The following is a 13,284-nucleotide window of genomic DNA, read 5'->3' as shown; positions in this document are numbered from 1 at the left end:
GGCGTTATGGTTGCATTGCTATATAATCAATCCAGAACAAATATCTCGCGATGTCTTGATACTCGCTGAAGTTACTTTCGCCTTTCTTCTAGCCCTTTCAACCTTCACAGCTGGCATAATGGCGACTGTACTTGCCAAAGGCTCGAAAGACCCGTCTTCTGTCTCGACAGTGTCGCTAGACAGCATTTCTCCGCCGCTTGGAGTTCCCATAACCGAAAGAAAGTCATGGTTTAAGAAAGGATCATCAATTGACAAAGATGCCATTGCCACTCAGGTTTGTCATTGTTCAATTGGTACTTTGAGGCAGCTGTATTGACTGAAAGGATGGCAGCTTAGCGTTTTTGATGATCCCGATACGGCGGAAAAGTACCAGCCAAGAGCAGATTGGTAAGTCGATACGAGATTGTTCAGTGCGACTTGACTCCAAGCTAATAATGTGTTATAGGGAAAATATCCACCGATTCGATCCCAGTTTTAGATGGACTTGGCGGGAGGAGCTGAAACTCATCCGGAAGATTGACTGGTACATCACGTTCTGGGCATGCATTATGTTCATGGCTCTCGAGCTTGATCGTTCCAATCTTTCACAAGCCCTTACGGATAACTTTCTTACTGATCTCCACATGACAACTAATGGTATGCTGGACCCCGTCATATACATCTGAGAGTAATGCTGACACTCTTCGTCTTGAAGACTACAATCTCGGTAATACAGTGTTCAAGCTGTCTTTCCTCATCGCAGAACTTCCATCACAACTAGTTTCGAAATGGATGGGCCCCGATCGATGGATTCCGATGCAAATGTGCATCTGGAGCATTATCGCAGGTGCACAGTTTTGGTTATCCGGTAGATCATCATTCCTTGCCACGAGAGCCTTGCTTGGAATTGTTCAAGGTGGATTTATTCCAGATGTGAGTTTTATACTGCTGATGTTAGGTAATGCAGCTGCTGATTATGATGCAGATTATTCTGTACCTTTCATACTTCTACAGGCATGCGGAATTATCGATCCGGCTTGGCTTCTTTTGGACTGCTCTGAGCTTGGCAGATATCCTCTCAGCATTGCTCGCGTACGGGCTGCTACACATGCGAGGCATTGCAGGAAAGTCTGGATGGAGATGGCTTTTCCTTATTGAAGTAGGCTCTCGAGAAACTTTATCCAATATTATCTTTGATACGCATACTTACGAACAATCTTAGGGCCTTCTGACTCTCGTTATTGGACTCTTCGCTTGGCTCCTCATGCCACCTGGCCCCTGTCAGACGGCGAGCTGGTTTAGAGGCAAAAATGGATGGTTTAGCGAACGAGAGGAGAAAATCATTGTCAACCGAGTAATCCGCGAAGATCCTGGCAAGAGTTCCATGCATAATCGCGAGCCGGTCACACCGAGACTACTATGGCAAAGTCTTAAAGATTATGATCTTTGGTTAGTCAAAATATGCCTCAAACAGAGTCAAAAATTATCTCAGCTAATAATGGAGAACGAAATAGGCCGATTTACTTACTTGGACTTGTCTTCCAAGTCCCCGCCACGCCGCCCGCGAATTATCTTACTCTTGCGCTCAAAGGACTCGGCTTCGACACTTTCCAAACCAACTTGCTCACTATTCCATCAACGGTCTTACATGGTATGCCATCTTTCAGTATTTGGGAGAGCATTATCTTACTAACTTTGCCTTAGTGTTCACAATGTTGGGTCTCACATATTTCGCTGAAGCTGTCAACGAGCTTACCATCACTGCCTTATTCGGTCAAATATGGGTGCTTCCGTTCTTGATCTATCTCAATGTCACAAACAGCCAAGAAGTCAACAAATGGGTATTCTGGGTGGTAGTCTCACTGCTCTTGGCATATCCAAATGGTAAGTCCATCCCAGTCCAGGTCTAAATACTCCATATCAGTTACGGCTGCTGACGTCCAAATGCAGCCCATCCCATTCAAGTCGCCTGGAACTCTCGAAATTCTAATGCGGTCCGACTCCGAACGGTTTCAGCCGCGTGCTACAACATGTTTGTGCAAGCTGGTGGTATTATTTCTGCCAACATCTACCAAGCAGGTAAAATTACTCTCATACATCACGTTCACTTGAACCTTGGCATACTAAAAATTGATAGACGATGCCCCTCGCTACGTCCGTGGCAATCGCGCGCTTCTCGGCATCAACTGTATGAACATCGTCATTTATCTTCTTACCAAGGTATATTTTATCGCTCGTAACCGATACCGCGAGAAGAAATGGGCTGCCATGTCGGAGAATGAGCGGCTGGACTATCTCGCTACGACGACTGACGAAGGAAATAAGCGGCTTGACTTCCGATTCCAGCATTAGACATTCGCTAGACATGGTATTAGACTTTGAAGAATCTAGGGTTATATGGTTATGTCTTTGGTTTGATAGCTATTGTGAAATTATTTGAGCGCAGATTTGCAGTTTTTTTCCCTTCAAAGTGTGGCTTTGTATTTTGATCATACGATGGCATGGAGTATAAATGTCACATAAAAAAAACAGAGATCAGTTATCCCGCTATAATACTCGATCTAACCATCTATATCGTAAACCCAAGGTGCTCTCTTTCATCGTGTGTAATCCTTCCCCATTCTAACAACAAGCGAAACATGTAAATCTGCATGTCCTCTTTCCTCAGCGCTTTGCGCGTCCAGTCTCTACCTTGTTCCGCAATCTTCTTAGCCATATCAGGCCCTTGACTGGCCTTATCATTAGAACCTCCACTGAAAAACTCAAAAACAGACCAAAATCCCGAGCCAAGCCTCAGGTCCGCGGGGACATAATGATGCCAAGCTTGAAGTCGCTCGTCATACCAGGTGCGAAAGACGGCAGCGCGATAAGGCAAGCTGCGGCTTTCTAGGAAGGGAAGAAAACGACCGCTGAAACCTGCGCCGTCCATGTCCATCAAATGACGGTATCGCCAATGCTCTTCAAATGGAACGCTGGGAGGTAGCCGGGTGGCTTCTGTGTTGGATGAATGTTTATCCATTGTCGCCAACCCCCATTTCTCATATATTTCTGATTCAACGGCACATTCCCTTCCGTCGCATTTAGATATTTCTCCAGTGAAAGAGACATTAACACTCATTGGAGACTTTGTACCAGAAGTTTGCAATGATACGGTCTTTTTATAAGCTTCGTGCACAAACCTTGGTCGCAAGAAGCCTGGCCATCGTCCATGAGCCGAAAAGCCATCCGACGGCGATCCACGCCAGAACAAGCCATTCATCTTTTCTTTCCATGCCATGCCACTGTCCTCCTTGAATTCACTCTTTTCATCAAAATTCCATGGAGATGGAATCAAAATGTCCGAGAAGCCGCCAACACGGGCTTGGCTGAATATAGGGAAGACTTCTTTTGTGCCTATCATGGCGGATGGCGAGTTGAGAAATCCATCCAGATACGCGGCATCCGGCTGATGGCAAAGATTATGAGCAAGTGATACGTTTGCCAGCAAAGCACCGCTGCTCGTCAATACGGAATGTGGACTGATGCAATTAACACAGATTTTGCTCCAATCCCACCACCGCCTGGAATTTACCGCAGAATCTGGTGGGCACGAGGGGGCAACGAAATCGTAAAAGATTGGTCTCCGAATATTGTTCGTGAATTTGGGATCAATGGCATCTTTACCGCCATTCGCTGCTCGAGGCTTCGGCTCCGGGAAGTCTTTGGGCCATGGGGAAGACGAAAATTGACTGGCTGGCCAGCCCTTCTCTTCCTTTAGGCCTTTCAGTTTATCTCTATTCTTTCGGGCTTTAGCTTTCAGCTGTTCCATTTGTTTGAAAGGAATTGCCATACGACATTCGTCGGCGAGATTGATTGCCATGTCCATATCAGGCAACCACTGAGCGAACGGTTCAATCATCTTTTGGAACGAGTCCGTCATCCAGCGATGTGATCCCGGTATATATGGCGACTGCTCCACGGATCCATTCCTAATGCGCATGCCGCCCATCTCAGAGCTTCCATACGCAAAGACCCTGGTTGTCTGATCACGTATACTCCTCGCATCTAGTCCCCAGAATGGGAGCAAGTCATTGTTGATCTGGTCAAAGTGATCCACGACAGCCGAATCATGTATCCTGGCGAACTCGTGCCACTTGTCAAAATTTGGCGGAGGAGAGATACCATATCTCTTTGTGTATTCGCTTACAGCATCAGCCAATGATACACTAACTGCTGCTTGCAGCTCCCATGAAAATGCCTGCGCTGATGCTTCTGAAACAAGTGATTTGATGGCTACATCGACTGAAATCATTGGTGAGTGCTTGAAGAATAGTAGTCGCGTTACTGTTCCCAATGCAAATAGTGCAAATCCACTACTACAGATGATGAGCCATTTGGATAATTCCCGCGATGTACCGGAATCTTCAGTATGATGACTATGAATTGCAAGATACCACAAGGGCACAGCTACAAGAATAGCAAGAGCCGTGTGCTTTGTAAGTTCGTCGTAAGATGAGGATGGTAGAACCGAAATGACGCTCCGAGCTGGTATCTGTGAGCCCATCAATACGGCAGTCGTCGTAAGCAGGGCAAGACATGCTGGATGTAAAGAAAACAGCAGTGATATGCTGCATAATATCCCGATAGGTGCTAGTAATCCATCAATGGCAAAGTCTCGGTTCTCGAGAGCCCGAAACTGGAATGCCATGATAAACTCCGAGTCAGAAAGCCACGACGGAAAAGAGAGCAATAAAATGCTCCCCGCTGCAACAAGCGAGAGTTTGCCCAAGAAAGCAGCTATATCGACTTCATCTTCTTTCGCGGCCCGAGCCAGAAGAGACGTATGGCTTATAATAGCGGCATCGAGTACAACATTGAGCAGCTGAATGAGAGAAATGGAGCGCTCCCATCTCCATCCGATTGGGCAAATAGTGCCAGTGGCGATGATGGAGCTTTCTTCTGACGAAATGACAAAGAGAGGCCATACTATGGTGAGGAAGGTGAATATGATTTGCGATTTTGACGGCATATACTGTGTCTGGCTCCTATGGAGGCTGCCATATCGGGACGCCGAGAGCGTGAAAAGCGGTCCTACTGCCTCTGTGATGATGGTGAAGAATGGTAGAAATGCCTGCATGAAGTATTTAGCTTAGACAACAGCTGATCGACATGCCATATGTCATCAAAAGCATACCTCTATGCCAGCTCGTGAGCATTGTGTAGTTCTAATAATAGCCCAGTAGAACCACGTCCGCAGTCCGATGCAAAAGAGAATGAAGAGAAAGGACGGATGCAGGTGCCGAAAATTCTCCAGCCCGATTCTTACAAACTTGACTACCGTGCTTGTGGGTTGAACAACATCTATTGAACTCTTGTGGTTTGCGATGACAGTGAGGGTTTGGTAGTCACCTCGACGACTCTGATAATACGTATAGGCCAGCAAAGATAGTCCAGTTACCAGAAGAGTGATGACTGAGAAGTGGACTGGGCGTTCTAATATCATGTGAATCAGCTTTGATCAAGACTGGGAGAACTGTGGTACATACCAAAAGAAGCACTGGTGTAGTATCTTGCGGACAGAAAGTACGCGGATAAAGATAGGCATCTTGTATAAGGCGTCAGTATGTGACATATACCGCAGCATTTAGACTTTGGGGGCTTTAAGGACCATCTTTGTGCTTACATTAGCGCCACTGAGTGAGGCACGATGCCGCGCATCTTAAGGGGACAAGATGCAAGTATCACGAAGTGCACACGTGCATTTGTGTACGTTCACTTTTCAACTACAGCGTCCTGAATTTTAATTGCTGCCTACGTCTGACTACGGGTGAGACCACGTTATCAATCGTTGAAAATCTGTTTGCGCCAATCAGCTGGGGATCATCAGAACATGCCCCTGTTTTGCACCATTTCGGGAATGGTCATGGCTTGGCAACGATTGCAGTTGCGATTTTGCTGGTAGCATTGTATGAAGCTTAGATACACGTAGGGACTTGTACGCTTTTGAAGAATAGCCATAGAACATAAGTCTAGACTCTCATCAAGAGGTTTCTGTAGGCCAGGTCTGGAATTCAAAGGAAGCTCGAGGCCCATTAGTATCGCGATAACCTATACACTGGTAACATATTAACCTGCCGAAAGTTCCCCGCGCATTTGCCAAGAAGTTGCCGATAAGCATCTCCATATGAGCTAGACGTTATAGGTATACCTTGGGAGAAGAACTTTTGTTTCCAGAGTGTGATGATTTTCCAAGTCGCATCGCCACTCACCATCGCCGTCAACTCCGCGCACGTTAACAACTGCCAAGCTGCGTCTTGATTGGATCACCGCCATACTGTCGGTCTTTAGACCGGATGAAGCAGGTGGGAATCAAGCCGGATAAAAACAATAAGCATAACAGCAAAGAGATGGATTAAGTCTATCTGAGGGCTTTCAGAAAGTGCAGGGTATGGTCGGGCGTTCCACCGTCGAGGAAGCGGGGTTACTTCATGTCTATGTCGGCCATGGTCTTTGTTAGACAAACGCTGTGGAAAAGAATCTTATATTAAGGGCAATCGGCAAACCGAGCCAAGGCTTCTTGATGTATTGAAGGCTCATGCTTCAATCTAGGTAAAAATTGCTGGAAGTTGATGGAAATGTTTGCACACAGGCCGCGCTGCCTCTCGGCCAGGGCCTCTGCTTTTGCAGCAGTGCTTTGTCTTGAGTTTCTCAGTCGCCATGCTGAGTCACTATCGGGAGCCTCATGGAGGGATCCTTTTGCTCCCATTGATCCCCAAGTCTGGGTAAACCCTGATGACATGACCTGGGATGATTTCAAGGCGCCGCCCGGTACTCAATGGAACGACGTGACAAAGAGAGGCTCAAGTCGCAACTTCAACATTGCTTTGATCGCAGTAGACTATAGCGACGAGACTTTTGTTGTCACCCGAGAGCCCAATTCGACTGTCTTTGGCAATCCGTTACCGACAGTATCTGGCCTCGGTAGAGGAGACGTACCTGCGTACTATCGCGATCTGCTCAACAAGCCTACCGATCTCAACCGCGGGCACACAATGCATGAGTATTGGATGGAAGATTCTCACGGCCGATACGGTGTCGATTTGACATCGTTTGGGCCGTATCGCATGCCTGCTTTGTCGTACCAGTACGGCGTCGACGATGGCTTCAACCCCGGAGCGTGCCCTACAAACAGCACTTGTAACCGCGATATCCGAACAGATGCTTATGCAGCGTGGCGAGCAGAGGTGGGAAATAGTACGAGCAACTCGTTTGAGCTCGTCTTTATCCTCTCGGCCGGACAGGACGAGTCGTCAACATGGCAAGAGTTTGGCGAGATGAGATTCTCGTCGCCGGAGGATGTTCCTGACGCATTTGGACCTCCGAAGAACACCAACGGCTCTTCGTCGCTGCCAAACTATGCTTCAACTCGATATGTTCCCTGGACGTCGTGGGCATCGGCATCTACCATTTGGCCCAACGCGGGGGGCGGTTCATCGACTCAATGCGAGAGTTCGGGAATGGGAACCTATGCTCATGAGCTCAGCCATCTGTTGAATATCGGCGACAATTATAACAACCCGTATGGTATTCCTCTGCGGCGAGATTATACCGGGCCATACTCGATGATGTCTCGGGGATCGTTCAATGGCCCTGGTGGCCCTCATACACGGTACCAAATACCGGCGCTGCAAGGAGGCTCAATGGGTTCCTTGCATACGGTCAGAGACAAGCTTGTCCTAGGACTCATCTCCAACGATACTATTGTTCGCATATCGAGAGATGCTTTGGCAGAATCAGGCCCGGTAGTGACACAAATTACCGCTCGATCAGTCGTATCCGAGCTCATTGGTCTGAGGGTTGATATGAATCGAGATCTATCTCCTGCATGCAACGTTTCTACCGACGTCCTTTGCGATGGAGGCGGCTATAATACCTATGATGTCGAGGTTATTGATAGGATGGGCGCAGATTCATTCCAGCCAGACTCGGGCGTCATGATAAGCAAGACGAGGAATAGCAATACCCAGCCATTCCAGTGGACCATTGATGCGAATCCTCAGGATATCAAGCTCGTTGATTTTATCCGGCCCAATGGCACAGCGGCCATGATTACGATGGGCGACTATCGCCAACTAGCCGACGCGTTATTCCACGCGGGCACCGGATCTGGCAGCAAATACGAGTTTGTGGACGAGGCCAACGGCCTTCACTTTTACATCTTGGACGTCCACAGGGATGAAGCCGGCGTGCTTTCCTATACCGTGGGCGCGAGATCTCTCGCTGACGCTAGCTCAAGCGAATACGGGATTCGGATGACTTCCGGCGCACCACTTGCGCACGACAAGATGAAGAGCAGTTCCATCACGGGGGGCATCTTTTGCGAATTCGAACTCACCAATAACAGCACATATTCCGGTTCCAGCAAAGGCCATGCCCAACTTCTATCAGAGCACCTTGAGTGGGATATTTTCCGTCTGGAGGCTGATATCAAGGGAGCTGGTTGGAAGGCGGCCTTGCCAAATGCCGTGATTGCACTAAGACACGGACAAGCAGCAAAGGCCTACGTGGCGGTGCGCGCAGATACTCACGCGAAGGATGCTGTTGGGATGGTGAAGCTGACGGCTACGTCGGAGTCGGACCCAACGGTCATGGCAACGTCGTTTTGCAAGGTCGACAGGCACCGTGTAGATGAGCGGCTCGTGTTGAATTGACTTGCAAGGTTATAGGAGCGGTTGACGGTTTAGATTCCTTGTAAGAAGGTATTGCTACCTGTAAAGTATATAATTAAGCTTGTATGACTGCCGCAGATTTCAACGGTGTCTGGATACAGGCATCTACGTAATATGATGCTTGGTTGAGACCACTACCGTAAGGAGAGCAGAACTGGCAGTGCTGCTTTTCTTGATGCCACCTCCTGAGCATGATGGCGGTCAACGAGTCGGTGGCTGTGTGGAGCAGCAGATGATGCATGTAACCTGTTGATTTGGGTTAGAAAGAGGAGGCGTCGAAGGGAGGGAGCATGTCATCGGCCGGAGAGACATTTTCGGTGATTTTCCTATCGCTGGTGGCACAGCATACGAGTTTCATAATGATCAGTTTTTACTCATTTTTTGTGGATGAAAAAAAAGTCAAAGTTCTTGTCAAGCAGCGTACATGTACCCCAGACTTGGATCCGCATCGAGGTGTAAAGTCTAAAGTTGACGTTTTCGCATGGCAGAAATAGCCTGCAAAACAAGCTTTTCTTAGTGTCGCTCCTAGAAACATGAGGCAGAACTGCCAAGAAAAGGGAATCTCGGGGAGAGACACGGATCGACAACTCTATTGTTAACGTCAGCGCACGTCGTTCCAGAACCCAGGGGCTATAAGCACGGGGACCAGAAGGGCCGCAGGGCTGTGTCGCGTTTCACATTCATTTCTGCAGATACGAAGGACGAGGCAGTGTCGAGGTATCGTATAGCGGTTATGTACGTGGGTTGGGTGCCGCATGCATGGTCCTTTTGTACTTGTCTCCTCATTATACGGCTGATTACATGTGCGTGCCGCTGTGGCAGAAGTAGACTTTGGAGGGTGATGGGGAGATGACAGTATCACGTCGATTGGAAAATGGTGACGTAGACCGAGCAAGCCAAACTCGACGAATCATTCCAGCCATGCCGTTGGTTGCTTTGCATAGCCTCAATAAATGATACGATGGTATACTTCTAGGGGGCATGCATTTTCGAGTACGTAACAGTCGCTGATGCTCTCGTCTTGGGGAATTTGGCTTGTGCAATGCGGGCAATGATTGACTACGGCTAGTATTTCTGGCGGAGACGTGCTGACTTGGGCACTAATAAGACGAGGAGTATTAGAAACAGAGAAGATCAAATCTCACTCAATGACACAACGACCATTTTGCAGTTCAGCATTCATCTTGAAACACCACTCTTGTTAGGTTCATTGCTTAGTATAGATGCTCATTCTGCGAAATGCCCGCCAACATGTACATGCAGCCTCTCCTCGTGCTAAAATTAATCGACACAACGTGGTTGGCATGAGAGACCCCATGCTTTAGCCCCCCATAAAATGCCAAATTAGACACAATAGCGCCACGTAAAGGCAAAATAGAGGCGGGCATTTGATGGAAAACTCTTGGCATCAATAGCCTCCAGGAACGGATGCTGCGGGCTGCAGAAAGGTGGCCAATCCTAGCGCTGCGTGGTGGCAACGCATCAATCATTTGCGATCAGACTAGCCTAGTGACAGTGCGCCTTTGATCAATCAATAACGTCCATGCAATTCAAGGTTTTTCCAAGAAGTGACTGAGTCGATGTGTTATGGTTTTTAACTTTCACATCTCGTCCTCGTCTAGGCTTCATCTCGTCCTCATCACTGCTTTCCTGGCGGCACCCCCTTTTGCGCGCCCATTAGGCTCCGTCTTTTCTTCTTTCCCCCCCTCGCCTATCCAGTTACTTGCAGCAGCCCTTGGAATATCTCCGATTAGGTCCTTTTCCAGCGCTTTAGGCGGGGCCTCGGATTGGATGCACCAACAATCGAACGCTGTGCCAGTGCATTTCCGCACTAGCTCTCCCCCCCTACTAGCGTCGTCGCGGCGCGCATCTGGACCTGGAATTGCTGCCAGGCCTTTTTTTGGGCGCCTCCCTTTGCACGACGATTTCCCGCTTCTCTCCTCTGCTCCTCTCACTCCTTCGCAGGCAGTCGAGGAGATTCGCCAGGCGACGCGAGACGAGAGCGACACCAACTTTGACGACCGCGGAACGACGCAGACACGATGCTGCTCAACTTTGGCAGCAACAAGTACGCCGTGCACTCGCTGCTCGGCGGCTCCATCCTCTTCATCACGCTGCTGCTCTACGTCTGGAACTTCCACCTGCTCCCCGGACCCGGCGATGGCATTCGCGGCCATGGACGGCCCGGAGAGCCTGGAGGACCGCCGCATCCACATCCTCCTCCTCCTCCTGGAGGAGGACCACCGCCGCCGGGAAGGCCTCATGGGCCAGGGGGGCGACAAGACCAGGCCGCCAAAGAAGCCGGTGGACGACAAGTGTCCCAAGGGCTCGATGCGGCACGGAAACTCGACATACTGCGTGCCTCAGGAGATTGGCGGCATCACCTGGCAGCGGCCGGCCGAGGCGAAGAAGATCATGGGCCTCATATTTTACGGTCGTCGCTCGACCGTTTCCATCCTGGACTGTTACTTGAAGGTACGGCGCGCAGACCTATGCACAGTCTAATGAGAACCAGCACGCTAACTCGAGATGGCGGAAACAATAGCGCAATTTGGCCAAGAACGGGGGCCTTCTCGACGGCGTCATCTTCCTCCAGCGCACCGAGAAAGAAAAAGACATCAAGTTCCTCGAAAAACTGCTGGCGAGCGAGCCCGATTACGAGAGATGGGACATTGACATGACCGAGGGCGGCTTCGCCTCCTCCTACGACCTCATTCAAGACGATGTCTTGTATGTCAAGATGGACGACGATATAGTATGAAATGGCCCCAGAAGAAGTGGACTGGGTCTTTGAGCTAATATGAATTGCCAGGTCTACATTGAAGATTCCGTCATTCCCTCCATAGTCACCACCCGAGCTCAACACCCCGAATACTACGTCGTCTCCGCCAATGTCATCAACCAACCGCTTATCAGCTGGATTCACTGGAACCTGGGCGCCATCAAGCCATACATGCCCGAGATCAACAAGGCCTATCCCGCGCCCAAGCCTGGCAGCAAGTTGGACTGGCGACCATCCGTGTTACCCTCTTGGGAAGGGCCTGACGACTTCGAGGTCATTGACTGGAACCCTCCCGACCACCAGAAACACCGATGGCTGCCCATCAAGGGCCGCAACGACCACGTCCTTGACCGCACTCCCATTCTCGAGACGGAATATGACGCTTTTGGAACGGGCTGGAAGAAGTGGCAGATTGCCGCTCAAGAGCACTATAGTCTGTTTGAGAACATTGAGAACGATGCCCTGGACCAGTACCGCTTCAAGACTTGGGACTTCCAACTGAGGCGCATGGGAATCCAGTTTACTGCCATGATGGGCAAGGATATTAATCAGGCCAAACCAATTGACGCTGATGACGAGCATCATTTTGCTGTCACAATGCCCGAGAGGACCGGGAGACGTAAGTTGCTTTCCAGGGAAGAAGATACGATCAAGTGCTAACAACGTGATCCACAGATGCTATTGCTGATGGCGGCGGTGTTGTTGCCCATTACAGCTTTGGCGCCCAAGCCGGCGAAGAGCGAATCGAACAGACAGACATTCTCGAACGATACCGAGTCTACGCCGAAGACATGATTTGCAAAGATCCCATGCTATGGGATCCCGTCATGAATAAGCACTCCGACTAATTCCAGAAGTCTAAATGGCAACATTTTTCCCTTTTCGATTTTTTTCGACGACACGTGTATTATGTACATTCTGTACGCATATTTCGGACCGATGTCCTTTTCTTCCCTCGGCGAATACGGGAGTTGGGAGTATGGTATTATTATTTTGAAAGTGTGGGTTTTTAGGAACATGAAAAGAGGTGCAGCAGTTTCGGCATTTAAAGGGGAGAAAATTCTCATAATGGGAGGGTGAGCGAGGAAAGGAAGCGGTCCATTTAGTTGGCATATTATTTTTTGGTTCTGGGCGATACCCTTTGTCACCAGGCTGCAGAAGCACAGCATTTTAATACTTAGAATGGCGGCGCTGGGTATATATCACTTTTTCATAGACGCAAAAGCCTTGTTCTTTTGGATATGGTGTTTTTGTATGGCTTTGATTTGAGGCGTGAGTGCGGCTTTTTGTGCATGGAGTGAAGAAAAAGCAAGGGAGAAGAAGCATAGATATATACGACCATCAGTGAGAATGCGATGTCGACTTGAGATTCTGAGCGCAAAGTGAGTTGCCTCTGACGATGCAGTTTCTTGCAGCTCCACAGCCGACGCACGCTGTAGGATCAGTGGCCAATGGATTTGTCCTTTCGCAGCTATACTTGTTCATTTGTTCACAGCCAATCGCCGCAGCTATACTTGTTCACAGCCAATCGCCGACCTTGCCAAGTTTCAGCGTCAAGAACATCCCCGCGCTCTCAAGCTGAAGCCGTCGCTATGATGCTCGCCAGACTATTAATGCGACCAGCAGCCTCGGTCCTTACATCCAGCACTCTTGATCGACTGAGCAAACAGCGGCAATTCCCGATATCTGTCACGAATGTTCCGAGGCAGCGCAGCTACGCGAATAAGCACGCAGAATCCGCAGCGAAGAAAGGGAAGAAGAAGAAAGGGAAGAAGAAGGGGGCGGTGGAGGCCGAGCCTGAACAGACACCACTAT

At 49.2% G+C, this 13,284-nt stretch overlaps 4 protein-coding genes across 4 annotated transcripts; 3 read left to right on the top strand and 1 right to left on the bottom strand.

Annotated features, from left to right (window-relative positions):
- The first annotated feature begins 1 nt into the window (after position 1).
- TrAtP1_012185 (uncharacterized protein) lies at positions 2-2,417 on the top strand. Its single transcript, XM_014090392.2, has 10 exons — positions 2-274; positions 332-387; positions 446-636; positions 695-912; positions 965-1,138; positions 1,202-1,428; positions 1,494-1,630; positions 1,684-1,863; positions 1,930-2,058; positions 2,117-2,417. Exons 1-10 carry the CDS (start codon positions 119-121, stop codon positions 2,329-2,331), a joined length of 1,683 nt encoding a protein of 560 aa, XP_013945867.1. The 5' UTR covers positions 2-118; the 3' UTR covers positions 2,332-2,417.
- Positions 2,418-2,516: 99 nt separating this feature from the next.
- TrAtP1_012184 (uncharacterized protein) lies at positions 2,517-5,822 on the bottom strand. Its single transcript, XM_066115422.1, has 4 exons — positions 5,642-5,822; positions 5,505-5,563; positions 5,153-5,451; positions 2,517-5,089 (listed from the first exon to the last, which is right to left on the bottom strand). The coding sequence occupies exons 1-4, from the start codon at positions 5,674-5,676 to the stop codon at positions 2,549-2,551; spliced, it is 2,934 nt and encodes a 977-aa protein (XP_065971520.1). The 5' UTR covers positions 5,677-5,822; the 3' UTR covers positions 2,517-2,548.
- A 765-nt stretch (positions 5,823-6,587) lies between these two features.
- On the top strand, positions 6,588-8,669 carry TrAtP1_012183 (uncharacterized protein; the record flags this gene model as incomplete). The annotated part of the gene is made up of 1 exon (XM_066115421.1): positions 6,588-8,669. The coding sequence occupies one exon, from the start codon at positions 6,588-6,590 to the stop codon at positions 8,667-8,669; it is 2,082 nt and encodes a 693-aa protein (XP_065971519.1).
- Positions 8,670-10,478: 1,809 nt separating this feature from the next.
- TrAtP1_012182 (uncharacterized protein) lies at positions 10,479-12,317 on the top strand (the record flags this gene model as incomplete). Its single annotated transcript, XM_014090394.2, has 4 exons — positions 10,479-11,162; positions 11,233-11,442; positions 11,500-12,088; positions 12,145-12,317. 4 exons carry the CDS (start codon positions 10,479-10,481, stop codon positions 12,315-12,317), a joined length of 1,656 nt encoding a protein of 551 aa, XP_013945869.2.
- Positions 12,318-13,284: the final 967 nt, after the last annotated feature.

The sequence above is a fragment of the Trichoderma atroviride genome, chromosome 7, assembly GCF_020647795.1.
Source record: "Trichoderma atroviride chromosome 7, complete sequence".
Taxonomy (NCBI): domain Eukaryota; kingdom Fungi; phylum Ascomycota; class Sordariomycetes; order Hypocreales; family Hypocreaceae; genus Trichoderma; species Trichoderma atroviride.
This window is presented reverse-complemented; position numbering and strand designations above follow the sequence as displayed.

Coding starts and splice junctions, on each gene's coding strand:
- TrAtP1_012185 (XM_014090392.2), top strand. CDS start 119: ATGGCGACTGTACTTGCCAAAGGCTCGAAAGACCCGTCTTCTGTCTCG. Junction 913..964: donor AAGGTGGATTTATTCCAGAT/GTGAGTTTTATA, acceptor ATTATGATGCAG/ATTATTCTGTACCTTTCATA. Junction 1,864..1,929: donor GCTCTTGGCATATCCAAATG/GTAAGTCCATCC, acceptor GTCCAAATGCAG/CCCATCCCATTCAAGTCGCC.
- TrAtP1_012184 (XM_066115422.1), bottom strand. CDS start 5,676: ATGCGCGGCATCGTGCCTCACTCAGTGGCGCTAAT. Junction 5,564..5,641: donor CCTCACTCAGTGGCGCTAAT/GTAAGCACAAAG, acceptor GCCTTATACAAG/ATGCCTATCTTTATCCGCGT. Junction 5,090..5,152: donor GCTCACGAGCTGGCATAGAG/GTATGCTTTTGA, acceptor TACTTCATGCAG/GCATTTCTACCATTCTTCAC.